Source organism: Megalops cyprinoides, chromosome 1 (assembly GCF_013368585.1).
Source record: "Megalops cyprinoides isolate fMegCyp1 chromosome 1, fMegCyp1.pri, whole genome shotgun sequence".
In the NCBI taxonomy this organism is placed as follows: Eukaryota; Metazoa; Chordata; class Actinopteri; order Elopiformes; family Megalopidae; genus Megalops; species Megalops cyprinoides.
The window spans coordinates 21737675-21762147 of record NC_050583.1 but is presented as its reverse complement, the minus strand read 5'-3'; the positions used below and the strand labels follow the sequence as shown (position 1 = coordinate 21762147).

At 42.9% G+C, this 24473-nt stretch overlaps 1 protein-coding gene across 1 annotated transcript; it reads left to right on the top strand.

Moving 5' to 3' along the window:
• The first annotated feature begins 1227 nt into the window (after nucleotides 1-1227).
• ccdc57 (coiled-coil domain containing 57) lies at nucleotides 1228-22731 on the top strand. Its single transcript, XM_036528567.1, has 21 exons — nucleotides 1228-1325; nucleotides 2477-2876; nucleotides 3769-3877; nucleotides 5592-5693; nucleotides 5783-5940; nucleotides 7614-7688; nucleotides 7947-8147; nucleotides 9898-10056; nucleotides 10206-10368; nucleotides 10472-10576; nucleotides 13836-14001; nucleotides 14800-15003; nucleotides 15451-15551; nucleotides 15803-16003; nucleotides 16226-16282; nucleotides 16413-16626; nucleotides 17003-17085; nucleotides 17490-17639; nucleotides 18103-18243; nucleotides 18416-18644; nucleotides 22535-22731. The coding sequence occupies exons 2-21, from the start codon at nucleotides 2479-2481 to the stop codon at nucleotides 22729-22731; spliced, it is 3213 nt and encodes a 1070-aa protein (XP_036384460.1). The 5' UTR covers nucleotides 1228-1325; nucleotides 2477-2478.
• The last annotated feature ends 1742 nt before the right edge of the window (nucleotides 22732-24473 follow it).

Here is a 24473-nt window from a genome sequence, read left to right as displayed (position 1 = left end):
CAGCACACAGAACACTAGGGAAAGCACAGTTCAGTTCAGACTCTCCTCTTTTCTCTAGTCTGTCTTCTCTCACCCTTTTAAAAACCAGCTATTTCATATTTCATAATATTCTGTGCCTCATCTTGTTGTGTGCTATGATCCCTGCTGTCTGTATAAAGGACTGTTGCTTGTTATCAGTTTGCAAGGACACCCCAAGGGCTTTCGGGCAGAGTGGCTGCTGCTTTGAAGCAGTTTTTGTTACTGTTCCCAGAATGAATTGTGGTCCTTGTTATGCATTGACTTAGGAGGATATAAGATTTCTATATGTGAAGACTTTAGCCTTTTTGTACTGACAGCATTTTTGTCACAGATATTGTGCATTATTTCAGTCTACCTTATGTGTTAAAATGATATGCAGTTAACCTTGTGAAACACAAGCTGGGCAAATGTGTGCAGATGTGCATGCATATCACCATTAAAAAGAATCAAAAATAGGAAGTGCAAAATGGTCCAGATTTGGACACTTATTGTTTTACAATATGAAGTTATATCTAAAGTGTATCTAAGGTTAAATCTATATTCTATTTAGTTAATAACCTCATGGTTATTTTGGTTAGTTCTGTGGGACATCCCAAAGAGGGCCTAACACAATCTGTAATTTGGTACATGACATCCCAGATAACTTACCTCTGCATTTCAAAAATGACCTTCTTTCATCAACAAATTAACTAGACATCAACAAGGATCTTTTCTGTTTCAAACAGTTTCCTGGAATTGCATAACCCTGTGTCAATTGTATTATTTATTAAACATTTTTGTAACATAAATAACTTTTGATGAAACTACGTATCTTTATATTATTTGATAAAAAGTCCTTTATCATTGATAACATTGACACATCTTGCACTTGTGGTTTTAGTTATAGTGAGTGCCATTTGAACCACGACACGTTCAATTATAATAATAACTGTATACAAACGTGGGCAGGACAGCATAACACGAATAGGTTACGATCTTGGGGAAAGTTAATTACATCAAGGAAACATTATGGTGTACCATTTATATGTTTCTGCTACTGAGTTTGGTATAACACACACTTCGATTTATTTTGCATCTAAATATAGAGTTCGGAGCAGTATTACGTAACTAAATTTCTGCACGGACGACTTTTGGTGTTACTCAAACGACCGGCGGGTTGCTTGTGTTTCCCATAGATACAGAACACTTGTTATAGAACTTGTGTGGGAAAGTGGCATGGAAAGAGGCTGCGTATCAATCTGTAAATTTACGGTGGAATAAAGGAAGTAAAAACAAAATCTTGAAATCATTTAAACGGTCACTATCTTGTAAGTACATGTGCGTATGCATTAAGTGCCATGCCCCTTCTTCAGAAGCAAAGATCGTGAGAAAGCTCAAAAATTAGCTACCTGCAGATAATCTAGCCTGCTATGTTCAGAATGGTTGTTTTCTACGTTAACTACCAACATTTTAGCTAGATGTCTGGCTCCCCGCCAACGTGGCAGGTGAAATGTTGGTTTTGCAAATTCCGTATTTACGTTACTAACTAACACTGGTTTAAAAAAATCTTATTGAATCAATTCGAATATGTTATGTAGTTAGGCAATTAGCTATGTAAAATAGCTAGCTAGGTACATTTAGAGTAAAATAGAATGCCGTGCGGGGGATGCCAGTTTTTTCAGTCGAATTGACTGAATTTTCAGAAGTTAGCGCTGTCATGTGCGATTGAAAATTCATCTGGCATTTTACCTAGTTACCGTGCCGTTTGTTTTCCGCATCAACTTTGTAGAAACATGCATTTATAGTTGACCCTTCAATGTGGATTTGTTCCTGAGCAGCAGTAATCATATTGGTGATTCCATTGTGATTAACTGGGTGGCTAACTATTTTAATTAAAATAATAATAATAATTGTAAAATGATCGGCTTCATTTTGGTTACATGGCGTCATGGCAGAGACTTTTTGTGTGGCGGATGATGTCACGTTAGCTTGTCAGTTTGAAATAAAGCTGACAAATTTTGCATGGTATGGATAGCCAGCTAGGTAGGTACATGACAGATAGGTGGTAATATTTAGAAAAAAAGATTTAAACAGTTGATCCACATCTAGCTCTAATGAGCTGGATAGGAGAGGGGGATGTTGAAGTACTGCATTTATGTGACATTATCTAACATTAGGTTTGTTTAATAAATGAATAAGCAGTACCCTTTGAAATTCCTCAGAAAATGTGGCTAGCTAATACAGTCCAGTGTTCTTCGCCTTCTGATACTCCTTCATCAATTACTTAAGAGACTTTGGCCTCACATATTGTAAGCATGTTTCAACATTTATTTGTTTAGCAGAGATTTACAAACTTACAGTGTCACAGTGACAAAAGACATGTACTTTTCAATGACAAATGTAACAAGAGAACTCGATCAAGAGCATACATGCATGTGAACTTATATACACATTTGAACTTGCCCGTCTCCTGTCCTAGGGATGGAGGAAGAGGTGGGGCTGGAGGCCCAGCTGGCCTGTAAGGAGAGGGAGTGGAAGGAGCTGCAGGCCCGATGCATCCAGCAGCTGGAAGGGTCACTGCGGGACGCCCGTGCCGAGCTCTCCACGCAGAAGCAGCGTTTCCAGCAGCTCAGGGAAGACTTCCAGTTCAACCTGCGGGTACTGGAGGAGCGGGACCGCGAGCTGGAGCGCTACGACGCCATGGCCGCCCGCCTGCAGACCGCCGAGAGCGCCAGGCAGGCGGAGACCAGTGAGCTGCGCATCCAGGTCAGCAAGCTGCAGGAGGCTGTTAACGTGGAGGCCAGGAAGCGGGAGGAGCTACAGAGGCAGTACCAGCAGCGGCTCGCGGAGCACAGGCTCCAGCTGGAGAGGGTGCAGAGGTGAGCCGTGCTGCCCTGCCCTGCTGTCTCCTTCCCAATATAACTCCTTCCACATGGCCCCAATCCTCCAGCAAATCCATTCAGTTGCAGATCCTGATTCATTCAGCTCTTTTCTCTTCTGCTTCAAGGTTTCATAATGTGACAGATTGGAAGTTGTGGTGGTTAAAACAGTGACGGCATACTTTGATGTCATTTCATCCTTAAGGGGTAAATGAGTTAAAGCAAACAGATGACCAGAGTGCACTCAGAAATGCTGCTGTGGTTTATTACAGCAAACAGGCTCTATTGAGACAAAGAGATGCCAGCATGCTTTTAAAACCCTGATGAATCATCCTTCCCAGCTGCACAGTTAATTTTGGACTGGATGGAAATAAGTAGGCGCTTGCATTTTTATTTGTATATGGCACCAGGCACATCTGTTGCAAACAGCACTGTTATTAGGAGGTAGTGGCCATGGGGGTTTCTTGCCAATCTATTCTAAGGTCTCGCTGGTCTTCTTAGGCCTAGTGGCTGATCATATTGTGTGATGACACTGGAATCAGTTAGGTTTCTTGGGGCATTACTCAGTGTCCCAGCTTTACGTTTGTGTTTGGTGTTTACAGTGGTTTTATTTCTGGTCAATTCAATGTCTGAGGAACTTGGCGTTTCCTGTCAGTAGAGGAGAAACATTCACTCAGATCATTACAGGGTCAGCTTACTGCCAGGCAGACCTTTCTGTAAGGATACAAGACATTAGATGTACTTCCAAAAGAAAAAAACAATATGAGTCCACATCATATACACACTACTAATGCATGAATTAAATAGAAGCTCAACAGTCTGAGAGTTTAGTGGCTGGTGCCATCATTGTAGTGGCGGGAAGTGTATTAATGTCTTTGGTCTTGTGATTTAGTGTGAAGGACTCTGACATTCAGCGACACAGAGAGGAGTACGAAACTCTGAAACACGACCTCGAGCGCAAGATCCAGGAGGTGGAAGGGGACCTGGCGCTTCAAAAGCAGGTACTGCCCCCCATCACCGTGCTGCCAAGGGAAGTGGAACAGCCTGGACACATTCCTTGCCTCTCACATGAAAAGTTATACATGCTTGGTACATTAGCTCCCTAACAGCCATTCAGATATTCAGGCTTGACTCACACCTAGCCAGTCTGGATCTCACTAACGGAAATGTCTTAGCTGTTCCACAGGGCTCTCACTGAGAAGGTGGTCAATGAGGAAACTCATGCCCCATATATAGACATAGCATTTTGCCTGATTATATGGAGTCTAGTGAGTAAATCGGGGAGTTTTTTCTACGTCTTGTTCTACTCTAAGCCCTTATGTGGTTTTTTATTCTTGCAGTCATGCATAATTTGATAGATTGATCCTCTTTTCATAAGTAAAAAAATATATATATGGTAGTGCTTCTGTTCCACTTGTAGGTCATTAGTGTAGTGAATCATCCTTGAATTGCAAAAGGTCCAAGCTGACTGCCAAGACATTGTGTGGTATTTAAAGAAAGAATTCTGGCCAGTGCTGTGTAGCTGGCTGATGGCCAAGTCTCAGTGCTGTCATCTGAGCTCTTAAGATGGCTTCACTCAGAGTCACCCCCTCTTGTTTCGAAAGCAGAGAAGGTGCTAATAGCTTGTGCTCTTTTGGAGGAAACTTTGTTACTAATTTTACCATCCAAACCAGTAACATGCATAGTTCAGCTCTGAAACTGTATGACAGTGTGATGTCATAGAAGTTTCACAAGTAAGAATACTGCTTACTTGCTTGCGTTATATTTGAACAAATGGAAAAATCATAAGCAACATTAGAATTTACATAAAAATGAGGATCCTCTCTAGTTTCCCAAGAAAGCGCCCTCCCTCTTGAAATTTCATAAGAATTTTCAACACAGAAAAATGGTGCTATTTCTGAAGCTAGTCTTATTTATGTATTTATTTGACTAAAGCATTCCTTTCAATTAAGTCCCTATGTAAATAAAGGGCTACATGTTAGTGCTGTCACGGTGCAGTTGGAACATTCTCTGTTTTCAAGCTTGAACAAAATGTTCAGTAATGAATTACATGCATAAACAAGTGCCTCCTGGTTTTATGTTTTTTTGCATCTAAACATTTCATTATTATAAACCCCAGTTGTGTAACCCTTTGTGTCCATATGCATCATCAGTTGGGTCAGTATGTACATTTTCATTTTAAGCCATATTGTATTACAAGGACATCACTACTAGATCAATTCAGACAAGTTGTGTTTTCAGCCACTCTACTGACTATACTGACTATCACTACTGTCACTCGTCCCTTATAATGACCAATCAAACGAAAATATCTCAAGTATCTTTACACTGCGTAAAAATAAACTTTGAAGATGCTGAGATGCTAGTACATGTATAAATGTTTTGCAATAGATTTGACTCAGAATCCTTATTAAGTAAGGTTTTTCTTCAGTTTGACCCCTGTTACTAAACAGTATTTCAGAATGTGTTAAATGTCCTCAACAGATTAGTGCCACTCACTGCTCAGATTTGGCGATGTGTGACAGTATTCTTTGTCAGACAGTTTATTTTAATTGGCAGGAAAGATAAGTGGGTGGATTAAAGTTAAGCAGCCTTAAGCACGCTCTTGGACCGTAAACACTTTTAACCTGGAGGCAAAGCTGTAGAGCATTAGCCCGATATGTATCACAAACATAAATTGTTATGAGCAGAAGCTATAACTCTGCTCTGCCGCAGGAGCTGATGGTGGAGTTCGATAACGAGATGAAGCGCAGAGAGCACGAGTTCAACCTGAAGGCTGACGAAATGAGCAACACCGTCCTGACGCACGAACTCAAGGTGAGGGATGAATGTAATGACCTGATCTCCGGAATGCCTGGGCACCCCTCGGGCGTGCAGTGCCGGACTGACCGCCACCCAACACACAGGTGAAGCTGCTGAGCAAGGAGCTGGAGGTGCACACTCAGGCCCACAGCCAGGCCGGCGAGGCCCTGCAGGCCTGCGAGGAGCAGTGCCGTAGTGCGCAGAAGGAGATCCAGCGCAGAGAGTGGGAGATCAAGGACGTCACTGCCGTCAAGAATGCCCGGTAACACGGCTGATGTGTGCCTGTGTACTGTGCGCACGCTCAAAGTGCTCATAGCTTGATAGCTTCCTTAACTTTATGTTTTGTAATTATATTTGAATGAAATAATCCATTTTTGAACTTATTTCCCGGTGCAGTGGCTGAAAGCTCCATTCTTGTTGCCGTCTCATCCAGTTAGTAATAGCGGTCAGTGTTATGCGGTTGGCTCTAGTGCTAGTGATGAGTGGTGCTCGGTGCCAGGAATGCAAGGACCGGGCTGCTAAGTGCTGGATCGGCACTGCTCAGTGGGGTTTTCTGTCACTGCAGGGGAACAGGTGGGGAGATCAAGTAAATTAAACCGGTGGTTTTAAAAGTCACAGGCAGGACACAGAATCAGGTGGTGCGGCCTCAGTCACATGGTGTTGAAGGGATAATGTAATTCAGACAGAAAGCATGAAATCCTATGTTACAGGTGCAGGGCATTTTTGGAAGAATCAAAATGATATTTCGTTTGGAATTAATTGAAAACAAGGTATTTTCTGTGGGTAGAACAGCCCAGAGAGCTTGGATTGAATGTGTTAAGCTGAGAAACATAGCTAAACCGCGACCCTCTGATAGCTGTTGGGCTGTTCAACTAAAGTGGATAATGGACTTCATTCAGAGAAGTGCATTTAAATGGCATGCCAAAAAAGCTGCTCAAACCAACTTTGGTAATGCGCATTATTTTAGAGATTAGGCTGATTAAATTAGGGTTTGAGGAACATAAATGCAAGTGATATTATGTACGATATTACAAGTGAGTAAAAAAGGGGATTGTAATAATTGTCCCTTTAACTTTGGTGCAGAGGAAATCAAATCCATCTTTAACAGCTCAAAATTTATCACGGCTGTCATTCACAGCTGAATGAAATTTACAACAAGTTGAAATGCTAGCATGGAATAAAATTGTTAGGAAACGCACTTCTGCCAAACCACTGATAGTCACCTTAGTCACATTACTGCCCACTGAATGGAAGAGTTTACACATGCCATCTACCTGGGCAGCTTTTCTCTCTGCTGAGTCAGTAGATGTTTAGGTTTTTGCCAGCCCTCAGCCCTGCTTCTGTCTGTTTAATGGGACCATCTGATGGTGGTAGGACACAGCTGCCTCAAACTCCTAGCTACAACAGAACATATACGCCATGCAGGCAGGGTCAGTGCTACGCTACATTAAACAGTAAAAAAAACTTGTACATGGAGAAAAAAGACGTGCATCTCCTGTTCTATGGTTGAAGTGGTTTTTGCATTTGTCCAGGGGAAATATTTATGGAGGTGCTTACTAAAATAGTTTATCCATTTACTCCTCACACATGCCCTCTAATAGGGATTTTATTGTAGGTACGGTAATCCAAGTACATAAAATACAGGGAGATTTATACGCTACTTATTCCTAAAAGAGCAACCAGAATTATGTAACGGTAAAGCAAGCTTGAGTGTGAAGTTGCATTCTTTGGCTAGAAGATAAGACAATGGTGGAAAGAATACCAGGATACCCCTAGGATGGTCAATATCATATACAGGTATGCCCTGTATCATTTTAATGAGCTGTTGCTATTTTAAGATCTATTCTAATGAAGGCCTATACAGTATAATTTGCTGTAAGGTTATGTAATGATGTATGATGTACGTTAAAAATAATCCTGAACATATATTTTAAGAATAAAGGAGCTTGAGGACAAGATAAGTGCAATGGAGGCCACCCGTAAAAAAGAAGAGGAACTATACAATCGAAAGTAAGTTTTTTACATTCTTCCATGTTTGAAGGTTTAAATATTGTTCACATGTAAAAATACGTATAAAAATTTTTTGAAAGGGGTTTGTCCCTGATAAACAAAAGAATTTGTCATATTAATGTACTTAGTGTTATGCCAGATTGTAAGGTTTAAACAGGATCACAAATCTGTGGTTCATAAAGAGGTCACAGTGGCCGTGTGCCAGTGCGCTTGGACGTATTGAGTGGTCAGTGGCCGGGGGGTGTGGGTGTGCTGCAGGCACGAGGAGCTGGACCGCTGCTCGAGGGAGCGGGAGGCAGCCATCGCCGCACTGAGGGAGGCCCACTGCGAGCAGCTCCGCCAGGCCGAGGCCAGGAGCAGGGAGCTGCAGGCCAGCCTGGACGCCCTGCTGATGGAGAAGCGGAGGATGGAGTGGGCCCACGCTGACGCCCTGCGGGACAAAGAGGAGCAGCAGGAGAAGTAAGGCGGACTCGCCTCGCCCCTTCCCCTCAGCTCCCAAACTGAAAAACTCCTCGCTCGCGTGCTGAAATAGAACCGACAAGATTTCATGGATGTACAGTGCACATAACAGTAATAAGTCTTTGAAATGGTGCTCTCAAAATCCATCTCCATCCACCACCCTCCTGGTATGTGTGGCAAGGATCCCAGGAGTGGTTGGGCCTTTAATCTAGGGTCTTTCATCATCTTACTTCTGCATATCCATCACTGCTTGTACATTTAATCTCTTCCTCATCACAGTAGCTAAGTCAATCATGTGCACTCCAGTTAAGCCTGTCCAGAACACTCTAGGAAAGGCACTTAACTGGGATAAGGTCTTTACTGGGCAAAAGAATGCTTTAGAAAAACTACTGATCAAATTTACATTTTGTGTAAATTAATCAAAATAGTGTTTAATTAATATCTATCTGAACTACTTTGCTGTGCTTACAATTTTTTATTCAGTAAAATAATTACATTTTCTATGTGTCTGCCGTTTAGACAGGATCCTGTGCTCTCAGAGACGTTATTGACGGCTGTAAGTAGAATGCCACAGAGTCAAAGCAATTAGCTTTAGACCTTTAGCAACAAAGGCCAAGGGCAAATCCTGCATGTAACAGTCAATGTTACATTTAACGCTGCATGTTAAGAATGTGAATGTGAAGAAACACTCGGTGCTCTGTGTGAGTACATGCACAGCGGGTGACTGTGTGGGTGGTGTTATGTAACAGCGCGAGTGATAGAAGCCCTGAGAAAGCTGCTTAAATGTGACTGCACAGACTGAGTCTGTTCTTTTCTCTTTTTTTATAAAGCAACATTTATTGACAACTGATAGGAAGTCGCAATCAGCATTCTAGTTCTAGCATTCTCAGATCCCATAGGGGCCGTGTGGGCTGTTTTTTTACGTTTATATTAGCGATTACCACACATTGTTTCATGGTGGGGATTGTGCTGCTCAGGGGTCCATGATTGCAGTGCAGCAAAGCAGAGGCTGCAGGCGCTGTGCTAGGCCTCGGCTGCCCCGCTCATTCCTGTCACGTACTATTGTCACGCATGCCTGGCTCCTGCTCTAGATAAGTGCTATTAAGCACAGTGGTACGCTCCACTAGCCAAGGGGCTCTCCATGTTCCTTTGGAAACCGGCTCATTTTCCTGCGGTTAGGAGCACCAATGAGCCAATCATTCGGCTGATTTGGGGAAGATGCTTTGTTCACCTTGTGGCACCGCAGAGCAACTGTAATTTTTGTCAGTGTTACTGATTCAAAGATTATAAAAACATTTCAATTGGATTATGTCATGGATTAAAAAACATGTTTGCAAAAACTTGTCATTAATTTTATTTATTTATTTTCACTGCTTTTCCCATTTTTGCAACTTGCACTTGTGCTGCACTTGTGGTAAGACCAATGCAATCCTCTGATACATTCACATGCAGCCAGTGGCTATTTTTTGCACTGGACATCACATAGTGCACCACAGTAGAGTTAGCGCTCATTGGAGGATAGGTGCTACTTCACTGATGGCATCTGAGCAACTCGCAGATGCCTGATGAACATTGTAGGAAAAGATGCCAGGGTGCCTGAGAACAATAAGATGACGTCGCCTTGCAGGCTTAGCCACTCAGGACCCCTAACATTTGCCGTTCTTTTATTCAGTTTTAATTATTTCATTCTGTCTGTACCTGAGCTGTGACAGCACCTTGATATGAGGTGTAATAAAATGTTTTCAATTAGGCTTCGCACAGAACTGGAGAACACGCGAGCTGGCTGGGACACGTACATCGCTCAGGTCTCCAAAGACACCGTCTCCAAGGACGTGGAGCTGCACACGCTGGCGGAGCGGGAGGTCAAGCTGCGCGCCGAGGTGCAGAGGTACCAGGAGGACGTGGAGAGGTGAGGCCCGGGCGAAGCGTGAAGGCGCCGCCACAGTGAGCAGCCGCACCCCTGGGGCCGCGGTGCGGGAGACTCACTGGGCCGTGGTGCTGTGTCATTCCCCCTCCGCTATCACCCACCCCCGCCACCCCCCCGCCCCCCCGCCACAGGTACAAGCAGCAGCTGGCCAGCAGCGTGCAGCGGGAGCGGGCCCTGGAGCAGGCCCGCGTGCAGGCCGAGCTGGACTGGCAGCGGCGCTGCGAGGACGCCCAGGCGGGGCACTACCTGAAGAGTGAGGAGCTCATCCAGGGTCTGACGCAGGCCCGGGACCAGGTGAGGGGCTGGGGTACTGTGCTGCGCTGTGCGGGGGGTGTCTCAGCAGGGTCAAACCCGCGGCCGCTGCAGAGCACTCACCTGCCCCCCTTTCCCTCCTCAGGCGATGGCTGAAGTGCGTGAGAAGGAGCGTGAGCTGCGGGAGCTGGGCGCGGTGCTGCACAGCGTGACTCTGGAGAGGGACCAGGCCCTGCAGAGGACGGGACACGCTCAGGTCAGACACTGGGCTTTGCAAGCATGAACAGAGCGTTTGACATTAAGCCTGGAAGGTGCAGCTGGCAGGGGCAAGCAAGAATAGGGTTTATCCTCCAAGAGCTTATCATTGCTGTTGTTTTCAGGATGGGCTGGATTAAACTGAATTACGTTTGACATATACAGGCCCTTATAGCTCTTCCTTTTATATTGGGCATATTTGTTTTTTCCTTTTTTAAGTTTGTTTTCTATCTTTTCACTGCACTTCCATGTATTTATTCTTTTAATACAAATATATCATGTGTGATGGTGTGAAAAGTAATATAATTTCATTTTGAAATTGCCAATCCATTCAAATACATAGGTTCCTTTTTCAAAGGTCAGTGGTAATGGATCATTCACAAGGTGTGATTGATGTATCCGTGATCCTTGATGGGATGGTTAAATAGCTGTTTGTGTCGTGTACAAGCACTAGCTCAGTATGTATGTATAAATGTTAGTTAATGTCCATCAGACCGTTTCAGTTGATGGGTACAAAGTGTGTCAGATGAGGAGCTGCAACTCCTGCTTCTTTCAGTCCATAAAGTTTTGTTTTGGCCAAATAAAGGTCATTATGGTAATTGTATGGTTTCATTTTTCCCTTGATCATATTACATTTTGGATACTTCTCATAGATGAGGCACATTCATTTGACACTAATAGAATGGTGAATTTAGTCCTTTTGCCAGTAACCCCTGTGCATTTCCCACATTGTGAAAGCAGCTGTCTTGTTTGCCTTTCATATACATGTCCTCTTTGGTACTGGTCATATTAGCAGTTCAATCACAGAGTCTCGCATTTGTCTTATTTAGCATCATGTGCCCTTGTCTTTCTTCGATAGATATTTGAATTAGCACAAATCCTTATTATCAGATGCCCTGGATGATCCCATTAGCTCAGATATCAGGAGTGTGCTGTCTCATTTCCTTTAGCAGCCTTGGAGTAACATATTTTCCTGCTCAGTCATGCTGATGTCTACAAATTGCCCTGTGATTTAACTTGTCCCTTTTTCCCCTGTGACAAAAGTGTGTCATAGCTGTTCCTCAGGGGGGAAGTGCAATGAAAGGAGACATTTGAACCTTGTTGCCCCACTGTGGCAATAAGGGAGAAAAGCCTTTCTATGTGACATTAATTGTAACATTATAGTCTATATAAACGTTGTGAGAGAAGCATATTTACTTCATTTACTACTTGCCTCATGTAATTGGTTGTGTGTGTACAGTAAGTTATGTGCTGTTAAAAGTGGACAAAGCTGGTGAGCTGTTTTTTAAATAAGAAAATTTGGAGTAGAGACAGAACCTTAAACTCAACAAAATGAAAACATCTTGTTGTATGTGTTTATCACTGTAATCTATAGAGTGTTCAAAATGAATTTCCCACACTGGCCAAGTTAAGTTAATCTTCAACACCCCCCGTTTGCTGCTGTAGGGATTTGATGTAGAAGAGTATTTCAGGAGTGCCTTTTCCTTCACGGCCCTGTGGCCTTTAGATCCGGCCTGGTGCCCGTGGAGCTGCCCTGCTGTTGTGCCCCTGAGGTATGGAGAGTAGAATAGAGAGCAGGGCAGGACAGAGGGGCCTCATAGTGGGAAACAGCATCAGCAAGCAGTCAGTCAAAAGGTGATTGCAAGTATTACAAAAACAAACTAGATCAAGAGCAGCTCCTGCTGTTGTGCATTTGGTTTACATTTACTGAAAATGATAAGGCTGGTGCAGTCAGAAGGCCTTCCTAAGGCAGTCTTTCTCCATCACATGGTTTCCGCTTCGCAGAGCCTATGAGGGAGATGCATTAGTGCGTTCACGTTTCCTTTGGCCTTCACTTCACTTCCTAGTCCTCACTCATTGGCTTCTGCAGTGAGAAGATATACACAGGAAGTATTCATTTGGAGCCCTGCCTTGGCACGCTGTTGTTTGCTTTGTAGGAAAGCCTGAGGTGTAGATAAAATGCTAGAGAACAGATCCTGTTCAGTTTCTGCTGAGAGACTAAGCTGTTGACAGTTGTTGAAGACCAGATACAGTTAATTGGCCCTTTATCTCCAATAATTTGTTCGTTATCAAAACATTTGGTGAAGTGAAGGTCTGCACTTGCTTGTTAGAGACAGTTTTATTTTAATCATAAAACTGGGTGATTTGTATCGTAACCAGATTTGATTTGAATAGAGTGAGGGTGGGAATGGAGCGAAGCCTTTCACACAGATGCAATACAGCGCGTTTGTCCGTTTAGTAGGAGTTTGTTCTTGACGAGTAGATGTGAGTTTGCATGTTATTGATGTGACAGGTCTTCCAGCAGGGCACCAAATATGACATGAAATACAGTAAGAGAGCATGCCATGCCATTTTGTCCTGCCGTTGGTTTGTGACCCAGGCTGCCTGGCACTGCTCCAGTGCCTACAGTCTGAATCTGAATATAAGCCCAGCACTGGGTATCCCAAGATAAGTGTTTGTGCTACTTGAAATAGAATTGTGGCTCTGGGGCCTTGTGTCTGACCTTTAGGTAGCCAGCATTTCCCTCATGATGTAAGTTGGCCTTATAGCTCTTTCTGTCCTTTTCAGTCAGGTTATTATTATGACTGCAGGGTATACTTTTTTCCCTTTTGCCTGTCAGCCTCATCACCACTGTGTTGGCACTAATGTATATCACAATACCATTATTAAATATTAAGTAGTATAAAATATTAAATATTATAGTATTAAATACTATATTTTACTACAATATTTGTTTAACTTTTTGTTCATCTGTTTGTGTTTTTAACTTTAATCATTCATTTACAGACATACTGGTGCTGTTTTAAACTTTACTGGTTATACGGTGTATGTTTATGTTTGATATAACAGTTTTTGATGACCTCTTTACCTTCTTTGACAAAATAACACAGCCCAAAAAAAAACAATCAGAAAACTAAAATCTGCTTTCTATCCCCATCTGGTGGCTGTCAGTTGACTTGCAACAGCTGTTGACACAATGTAATGGAAGCGGCAAGGCATTGTTGACAGTGTAATTCGACATTAGGATTTTAACTATTATACCTAACTTTACATTAATACATTTTAAAAATTTCTCTGCTCTCTCCCTTCTGCAAATTTTCTGCTGTTTAACAGGTCAGGATATCACTCAAGCATAATCAAAACAGCAGCGGGGAATGGATGTTGCCCATGTGTTCACTGCCTGATAAATCACACTGTTGTACTTCCTTAATTGGTGGTTTTGTGTTGAGCATATGGAGCTTTGTCGCCAGCAGCAGGGGCCACGGGCTGAAGGTAGCACCTTCCCCTCCGAGGAGATCCGGCGCCTGCAGGAGCAGAACAGCACCCTGCGGGCGGCCATCGCCGAGATGAGAAAGGACATGGAGAGCCTGAGCGAGCAGCTTCCCGCAGCCAGCGGAGGCCCTCAGACCATCCCAGCAGGTACAGTACCTCAACAGCCAACGTCTCCTCAGTTTGTTAAAGGGAGATACTCATGCCACCTGACACATATATGCCATCACTTCCTTTTCACCTGCATGCCCACCTCTTCAGACTGCATCTTGGCCTGAATTTGAACCCAGCCAACAATGACCAGGAGCCCAAAGCGGCAGAACACTTATCCTACGTTCAGCATCTGTTCTCCTGCTGCACTGTGGGGCTAATAGTGTGCAAAGTAGTCATTAGCTGCATATGAGTGTATCATCGGATTGCATTCATTGTGCTTGAGCACTCCTGTAAGAGAACCGTGGCTGCTGCAGTGAAGATCAATCCAATGTGTACAGTTATCAATTCCAAAAGCAGAAAGGGTGCATACAGAAAACAGGAAAAATAAATGTAAAAACACTTTCACTCCCTGATGCGCTTCAAGACGACTGCATTTAAAGCACCTTAACTTTAAATCCCTTAGACTGCGGTTCACCTGCTCAGGCAGTATATCTAAAACTACATTCAAGATTGTCTTGCCTCGGCCAGCCTACAGCTTAACATAAATAGAATCGAGTTGTAATCTTATCTGGACATTGCAAGCACGTGCCTTGCTGGTAATATCCCCCTCAGCACACAACGTACAGAACCGGTCAACTTGGACTCCCTGTAAGAAATGCATTCAGTTGCCTGATCGCTTGTCATCCAGTCAAAGAGGCTACTTGGAGGACATTAATCTCTGCCGGAATGTCAAGCATGCTTGCATGTGGCTCTGGTTGCATGTGTCTCTTGCATGTGCTCGATCTCAATGTTCAGATGCAGCTGTGGGGACTCAGGAGTACAGCCAGGCCCTGGAGGAGGAGGTGAAGGAGTTGAAGACCCGATGCAGGCGTCTGGAAGACCAGCTGGAGGAGGCGCACAAGGTCCCCAGCTCCGCCCCCATCCCAGTTCCAGCGCTGCCCGTTAGCGCAGACAACGCCTACCTCCAAAATCACATCCGTTCCCTCAATGAGACCATAGGTAGGATCCCCGATGCCGCTGTCCTCATCTACACAGTGGCTGTTAATGAGCCAGTAATCAGTGAACGCGACTGATTCATCGAGCAGTGGCATGCAGCACACTCCGTTAGCAGTGACACCGTAAATTGAATTCCTTTGATTGGGCCTGCTGTCATTCATAGTTTGAACATTACACAGAAGCCTGATACACAAGCACACATTTACACACACACTCACACACTTACAGGCACTCTTTCTAAGCACTGCATGCTGAATAAATCACCTGACATTTATGATGAAACTCTAACTGCACAATCACAAGACAATCAGTTGCCACTTGGTTGCAAAACATTTCCAGTACTACCACAGACCAAACACTAGTAAATATGAGGCAGTACAGGAGAGAGACTCTGGAATGTGAAATCGAAGATCTGCGGAAGTGTGCTGGAGTGTATCCCTCTTTCGGCAGGTGGGCTACGAGCGGAGAAGGTGTCTAATGCAGCAGCTCTGCGAAAACAGGAAGTGAGGGTCGCCCATTTGGAGTCTGCCCTGTCCCAGCTCACACAGCAGGTACTAACAGAGCACGTTCTTAAAGAGAACTCTCTGTGGACAAACTGCTTTACCTCTGCAGATTTGAGGGTTTTCTCCCAGGTAAAATCATCAAATGAAATATGAGCAGAATAGAGCTTTTGGAGTAGTGGTTCATTCAGCTTTTCTTTTTTATCATCTAATCTGTAGTTTATGTATGTGGTCCATTTTGAAAGAGTTTGAATTGTGTGCATACCATGTCATGTTTTTGTTGGGTGTCTCTTTGTCCCCAGATTCATTCAAAACAGGTGGAGAGTGATGAGCTGCGATTCGAGTTGGCCAATCAGAAGAAGCGGGCAGCTGCAGAAGAGGCGGGGCTGAGGCAGAGATTGGCTGCCGTGGAGATGGAGCTGGATGGGGTGAAGCGAGAGGCAGAGGAGTACCAGAGGGGCAGCCTGCTGCAGAACTTAGAGGCCGTGGCTCTGGGTAACCAGGTGAGTGAGGCCGGGAGGGTGCCGCTCTCGGGCGGGAAGAGAATCTGTCATCGCCTGCCTAACCGCAGAGAGAAGGCTCATGGTGACGGATTATCATTTATTAAAATTTCTTGATCACTGAAAAATATATTTGTCTGAAAATGCTTGCATGGTTTGAATTTTGTTATAGGAAATGTGAGTGCACTTCTTATGTGTTCAATTTGTGCTTGCACTGACATCTAGGTTTCTGCACTGAAGCTGGATATTGCAAGTCAAAGAGAGCCTATTGTTGTCGAGCAGGTACTGTAAAGATGCTATCAGTACAGTCTTTACGCTGCAGTACCAGTGAAATTAACTGGAAGTGGATGGTCTGGCGGTCACGTGTGTAACCGGAAGACCGGTGCCGCTGTGTTCTGTTTGTCACCTGCAGAGCGCAGTAATGAGGCAGCTCCAGGAGGAGAACCTGCGACTGCGGCAGCAGCTGCTAGGCCAGGGCTCCGGGGACAGGGCGGCCAGCGTGCCGCTGCTCAGGTCCAAGCTCAAGCAGGCCGCGCGCTGCATCTCCCAGCTCACCCAGGACAAGCTGCAGCTCATCGAGATGGGCAACCGGCTCCGCGCCAGGCTGGCCGAGGCGGGCTTAGATGGTGCCTTTACATTACGTTACATTATTAACATTCAGCATTCTTATCCAGAGCGACTTACATACGTTACAGTTTTTCACATGTTACTCATTTATACAGCTGGATATTTACTGAGGCGATTATAGGCTAAGTGCTTTGCCCAAGGGTACAACAGCAGTGCCCCAGCAGGGAATCGAACCGGCAGCCTTTCGGTTACGAGTCCTGCTTCTCACCACTATGCTACACATACCTCCCTTTTCCAATAACTGACCTCAGTACAGAACGATGTAGCCATATCAGGATGTGTACCAGCACACACTCACAGAACTCTGTAAGCGGGGTGGGCATTTGAAAAGATAGAAAATCACGGGTTTAAGGGTGCACTTTGAGGAGCATCCAGCACGTCACAGCACCTGCGTAGCAGAGAAGGCGGGCCGAAAGGGGTTAACGGACAGAGGAAGTGACAGCGGCTTCTCCCCGCCCGTGTGTTAGTGTTCCATACCAGTGACCTGATCCCTGACTTACAGTGGGATTAGGGGTCGCGTCTGCACTGTTTGTATTGGGCTGAAGTGGGTCTGTGAAGAGCGGCAAACACCGGCCCTCTCTCCCGGAAATCTGCGCGCTGTTGATTTACCCCCGTCGTCTCCGACGGTTCACATGGTCTTGCGCAAGGATAACATCCCGCGCCCGTCCACGGGTTCTCATTGTTGCATTGTTTTTGTCGATGTTGAATTTGAAAAGCAATTACTGTAGTGTATGCATATGCAGTTCTAGTGCTACAGGATGAGCATACCCACAGATGGCATTATCCGTGGAATAATGAGCTCCGTGTTTAATGAACTTGATATAGCATGTTGTCGTATCATAGTGTCTTCACCCACAGTTAGCTCCTCTCTTCCCTGCCAGACACACAGCTCTCTGGGCCGGCCCAGAAAGTGTTTGTGGCCCCTGAGAGTCACTCCTCAGGAGGCAAAACTCAGGAGCAGCAGGGTCGTCTGTCTGCTCTGGAGAAGCTACAGTACAGACTCACCACACAGGTGAACCAACGTCTCCATTGCTACACTGTGCCACCCTCATGACACTGTCTTCCCACTACGTAGTGTCTCCCCCACCCAACTCTCTCCATCATCACACTGCTCCTCCCTACCGCACTGTGTCTCCCTCACTACACTGCACCAGCTGGAGCAAAACAACCTGTAGTACAGGACCTTTTCCACTAGATGGAGCACAGCAGAATTCTGTATTGACAGCCTTACACACTGAAAAATAGACTGGTTTCAAATGCAGATGTAACAAACATATATTCTTAATAATATAGTTATATAGTATATAGTATATAGCTATATAGTAATAATTGTAATAAACATATAGCTTTTTTAGAAACTTTGTGTAAGGAGGATGTAAGTAAGTAGGAATGGTCTTGTCTCCATTTAATCAAAATTCATGTATAATAATGTCCTCTTTAATTACAAAGTGACTGATTCCTTCTGTTTTTATCAGGAGCTTCAGTATGCCCAGCTAATGCAGAGGAAAAAAAGCCCTAAAACAGCACAGTCCCACATCTCTGGGGAAGAGAGCAGGGACAGTCAGAGGACTGTCAATCCCTGGGTCCAGCAAAGCAAGAGTGACAGCAGACATGAGGTAATATTTTTAGAATGTTGGAAATAAACAGATTAATTACTTGACTGATAACAATGTCAAATTCACATCCATTGGCTGCTGTGGGAATGACCACTTAATTCCGCGTCAGCAGCACAATAGGCCTAGAGGGTTTCCCATCTCTCAGATGAGCGCCTTTGTTTTCATGTCCAAGCTGAATACCAGAGGCAAGAAGGAGAACACGCCCCCAGAGATCAACCAATCACAGACAGTTGTGCAGCAGGAGCAAGTCCAGCGGAGCTCTGGAATGGGGCGCCCCTCCAGCCCCTTTCAGCCTCTAATATCATCTGTGGGCACAGACAGCTCCCTGCAGGACGTCTGGGAGATGCTGGAGAGGGGCTCGGATTTGTCCACCCTCACAGCCAGCCATAACAATGACAGAGGTTGGTAGGTCTGATCCACACCATGCTGTGTTGTCATGATTCGGCATCTCGGAAACAGCACAGAATGTGTTGATATTGTGTCTGACTGCTTATAATATATTAGCATGGTTCTTGTTTTGTGTCCTGGTCCATAGTCCAGCCAATATCTACAAGAAAAAATTCTGTAAATCTAAATTCTAAGAATTTAGAAATCTAATTCTAAATCTTGTATGTTTACAGATTAATTCATATAACTTGAAAGAACAGCTGTAGTACTTAACATGGCTGATGATCGTACATTAATCAGCGGCCCAATTTTATTTTATATGCTCTTTGTAAAAGGAGATTGAGTATGAATCTCCTCCTCATCTTAGCAACAGCAGTATTTGTACTGTAGAGAATACAGTGCTGAACTGTACCCAAGTGAGCCTGCCAAAGATAACCAATTCCCCACACACTCAGAGCGTGCACATACTGTAAGCCACACCCCCCAACCCACAGCCGACGGTCAAGGAAGCCAGCATGAGACTGATAGCTGTTTCAATAACCTAGCAGTTTAAAAGTATCAAATCTGTGTTGTAAAATTATATACCACCCAACCTCCAATTGAGTCTCATTATGCTGTATAGTTCACAGACCTACTTTTCAGGTTTTATAGTGAAATTGCATTTACTTGCATGATACAAACCAGTATGTCAAGTTTAGCATATTTGTGGTCAAGTACAAACAAGGCTACATAGTCCCTATCACTATGGTTGAATTCTTGAGTTTGTCTTTTTGATTGGCTGGATTTAGTAAGACTTATTCATAGTGACGATTTTAGTAAGGCTTTCTTAGTTTTGTAAGATTTATGTAATAATCCACTGATTTTTATATGAGAACATGAAGATTAAAGAGGGTTTATTCAGAAAGTCTGGGTAAAGATGACATGATGTCATGTTTCTTCTGTAATCTTCACAGAATTGATCTAAATTTGGCTTTTACGTGTAGTTCAAAAATACTTTAAATTGCTAAATTTCTGAGAAAGACAAATGAAGCTCATTTGGTTGAATGGCCCTTAATCAGCAGAAAATGCTTTATTCGATAAATTCTGCTTCAGTCCATAGTCTTGCAGTTTTGTGGAATTTGAACAGTCAGAAGTATGGGGATGTACAGAGTGTGAGTTAGAATTTGCCAATCCTAGGCCCTCATTTTATGAAGCATTACAAGAGAGCAGTCCCTCTAATAGAACTTGCCTCGATAAAACATGGTCAGCCCAACGGACTGTTGGCTGGAAACCAAAAGAGCCGTTTGTGAAATTAGAAAAGGGGGGGAAGATATAAAAAAGCAAAGAGTTGCATCCTGACTGGGCCAGGTCTCAAGGACAGGAGTTGCCCAACTTTAGATCAGATGGCCAGAGTGCACAGTCTGCCCCTGCACCCACAGGACAAAGGGTTTCTCAGACACTTCAGAGCTGCCAGGTGTGGCAGAGACCAAAATGAAGTCATAGTCAGGCTATCACAGAGAAACTGACTTTCATGTCTTAACTCTTTCATAGAAAATGTTCACAATATAATAAGTACTCTTCGTGCTGTTCCTTTATCCTCTAATCTATATTCAAGGATTTATAACAGATCCATTCCAGTTATTCATTGCTACCAAGCATATGCAAATACAGCCAGTTTTATATTAAAATATTCTTGTTAAAACAATTATTAAACCATTTGGTTATTAAACTGATTAAATCTCAATAAAACAGATGAAAACAGGACATATCGCTTTTTCACAAAACAACAGTTTCTGCTATAAATGAAATGGATAGAAATTGTGCAAGCATTGAAATAAATACTTTTATCATTTCGAATAGATACAGAAGTTTGGAAATAATTTGCTAGACTTTATCTCCAGAGGTTAAAGGCACAGTACATTGCAGCCTGTGAGCAGCATTTTTACCAGTTCCTCCCATCTTATTCTAGTTTTCACATTGCTTGTGAAACGCCTATCCACAGATAACATCCATGCAGTCATACCAAGAAGTCAAAGCTAAACATATTTCTCTCTCTGATAAATGCGTATAAGGATTGTGGGACTGATGCTGTACGGAGCTGCTGTTATCAGCGGTCGCTATTTGATAAGCCCTGCTGCCGCAGCTCGAGCTAGCCAGCTGTGCGTCTCGTGGGATTGACAGAGTTCAGAAATGGCACACAGCAGGCTGGTAAGGAAAGTGCTGACTGGTGGTTTGGCTCTGTCTCGGTGTATCTGGGACTAACCCCAAGAGGCACTGCAAAGGGACATGGGTACAGGCCAGTCAGCCCCCCAGAGGTCGCCACTCAGGGGAGCGTGCTGGGTTTGATTACAGGGGTTGCTTCACAGCACTTCTGTCTGTCTGCCAGTCTTATCTGAGTGTCCATACAGGAGGGCAAGGGTCACTGTGGCACTTAGTACAGTCACTTTAAACATTTTATTATCTAAGGGTTCCCAGACCTTCTCATATTCAAAATAGGAAAAGGACTAGGAGTGCCTTCCCCACCACCGCCTTGAAAAATGTCTTATGTGAATTGCTCGGTCTTATGTGAATTGCTCACATACCTTTTAAAGATTGTCAGTACTTTTCAGACCACTGGTTCAGATACAGGGTAGATGTTCAAGATAATAAAATCAAGAAAATATCTAATGTAGCATTAGTCTCTCAAGAATCCACTTGATAGATCTCATTAAAATGTATTATTAAAAATTTGATGTTAAAGTTTGTTTTGTTGATAAACCCCTTTTGCTATTTATGTATTTTATGTATTTAATTTAATTTATTTAGGTAAATTGAAATAAAATAACAGAGTGAAACCACTATTACATGGTCCCTTGTCATTTTCCCTAAAATGACACTGAAGGATGAAATGTAATACCAGTTGTTTTTCAACACCCCCTCAAATTTTGATTACTGTGATATAACATATTAATTATGATGTAACTGCATACGCAGGGAATCTTTCTTACAATATAGCATAACATTACAACAATGTTAAAATTTTCTGTGCAGTACTTATCATATTTGATGCAGTTAAAACATGACGACTGGATTAGTGAAAACATAAGTCACCCATTCTGTTTTGATGCATAAACTGTTTCCATGCATTATTAATTAGATGTCTGTGTTTTCATGGATCATGGATCCATGAAAGGCTATAGAACGTGAACACTGATTTAAACCCCACATATATGAGTCATTTGAGAAAGACAAATTTCTTGAATATATTTTGTATAAATAAAAATATTTTATTGCCTTTTGGGGTATGATCTTTAACCCATATTAACCCATAATATGGGTTATTAACCCATATTTTAAGATACTTGAAAGAACATTCTGTAGTTCAGTTTCAGTTCAGTGACCATGGCTGTATCTATTTGTTTCACAAACCTTGTGCAATAAACTGCAAGATTAATCTAGACTGATAACTACTGTGCTGTAGTCTGCCACTTGTATGAGGTTATCGCAGATGAGCCCAACAATGTTTGCTTTGTGCTTGCACATCTCGCATCTCTGAGCCACAGGCGTGCATTGGTGATTACCCAATGAGAGCTTTTCACTGAACAGCAGAGCACTGTTACCGACGGTCCAAGCTATTCTCCCAGCCCCACTCCGTACAGGAACACCGACAATGACCAAATTAGATGTACTCTCTGCTGTACAGTGCAGACACTTAACAAACCCATAAAAAACTGTCACGCGTAGTCTTTATCATCTTTCATAACCAAGTATTTAACACCATTTTGCACTTTGTCAATGTGTACATAAATGTGTACAAATAGCGTGGAAAGGAAACATCTTCCACCTCCATCATCGCTCCCTATATCCTCAGCAGACATTCTGTGTGCTATAGCAAAAGTGTATTGGGGTTGAAGGAATTGTTCTGATTTTGTGTCTGCTGGACTAGGAGGAGAGCATGAAAGGAGCAGAGAGGCTACTCAGGGCCCCAGCGACCCAGGCCCAGAGGGACCTGTGAGAGTGCAGGGCACCAGAGCAGCTGTTCAGGAGAGGAAGAAGCCAGGGAAGACACGTGCTGGATCTACCACGAAGCCAAGAGCTCCTGGGAAGACTGTCAAGATAAGAAACTACAACATCAAGGACTAACAGAAAAGTGCCACTCAAACTTACTTTGCTTTTTTCCTCTCTAATCTCATTTCATTACATTAATGAAACACATTACATTTTATGTGAATATGGAAATTATTTTTGCACTCATTTTACATGTTGTAATCTTGACTTCTCAGGTATTTGGAAGGAAAGCACAATAAAGACATTGCATGTGTGGTAAACGACCATGATCTACAGTGCACAAATAATGCATAATAAATGCATTTTATGGGAGGAAGCAGAAATCCTCAATGATTCATTTCGACTGAAACTCAGCTGTGTTAAGGACAATGAATTGCTTTAAGAGTGACTGCATAAAGTCTCCCCATTGTGATATCTTTCCTTAGCCTTTTGTTTTGGAAAATAAATTAGAACAGTGGTAATTGCTGCTCAGCAGTGTACAGCCTGAAAAGAAGACCCTGTTTGAGCCAGTGTTATTTAATTCATTTTTATTCACACTGAAAGTAAGTTGGCTTTGATGTTCATCATGCATGGCTGCAGTCTTTCATGTCCTGTACAGGTAATGTGAAGGACCAACTGGAGATGCCCCATCTCATTCCCAGACACTCAGTTTACCTTGAGGTACTATTGGGAATCAGGTGGTAACTTTTCAACCTCTGTCCACTATAGTGCACAGTGTCCTTGACTTTGAGTTTTGAACTTAAATGTCATGTTCAAGTGTTGTGTATGAAGTCAGTTTTATGTTTGTCAACATAAAATTTTCTTTAATTTCACCAACTCCATACTTACAATGCTGTTTGAATATAAACTTAGTATGTAATTAATGACTTGAAATTGAGGACATATCACTTGATATAATATTTACATAATACCGTATACTTTTTTGTTGTTTGCTTTGCATTGACATGTAAGTCATACTTATTACAAATGTATGACAAATTCCATTGTATAAAGGCAAACACTGGTAACTGGTGAATTCGTAATAATTGTTTGTACATTTGTAAAACAGCCTTACTTAGGCATCTAACAAAATCCTTCAGATTTCCCTCAGTAAAGAGTGTATGTGTGTGAGTGTACTGCAGCTTTCGATAAGTTGTGATTTCTTTAAAAAAAAAAAAAAAAAGATTATGAAATGCTGTGTGCCTGCGGTGATGATAACAACTTTCCAGTAAATCAAGTCACATATGGAATGTGGTGATGTCATCCTTATGGATTAATCTTACCGGCAGATACCGGTTCAATTGTTCTCAATTGTTGCTCTTTGCCTGAACATTTTGAACACTGAGCTCACTTAGACAAAACGCCAAGCCTGTATTTGATAACTGGTATAATGTGAAACTAAACTAGTTACAAGAGTGTGGATATACATTTGCACAATTATATTTGAGAGAAATTCAACATTGACCATGGGGATAATTGAACAATGGAAATCCAAATAAATTTTTTTGACATGGTATCCTTTTATTATTTAAACAAATATATTTACAGTAGAGATTTTGGTATGTATAAAAGAAGACATATACTTACAAACATTTTAAATGTGTGTCATACATAATTCAGGAAGTGTATTCATGGTAATTATTCAGTTAAAGCTTTTTTTGGAGTCACAAAAGGCAACCAAGGCTTATATCCAATACAGAAATTGTGCAGAAACTATCATTATTGTCCTTTCATTACAATTTTTTTCTTTCTGTCACTCCTACATGTTTTTATGCTTGACATGGGAAGCTCCGGGTGGTGCTTGATGCACTATTATGTAATTGTATACAAATGTTAGC

Excerpts from the sequence above, each read along its gene's own strand:
- ccdc57 (XM_036528567.1), top strand. The coding sequence starts at position 2,479 with ATGGAGGAAGAGGTGGGGCTGGAGGCCCAGCTGGCCTGTAAGGAGAGG. Across the intron at positions 2,877-3,768 it reads CAGCTGGAGAGGGTGCAGAG|TGTGAAGGACTCTGACATTC; the intron begins GTGAGCCGTGCT and ends CTTGTGATTTAG. Across the intron at positions 8,148-9,897 it reads AAAGAGGAGCAGCAGGAGAA|GCTTCGCACAGAACTGGAGA; the intron begins GTAAGGCGGACT and ends GTTTTCAATTAG.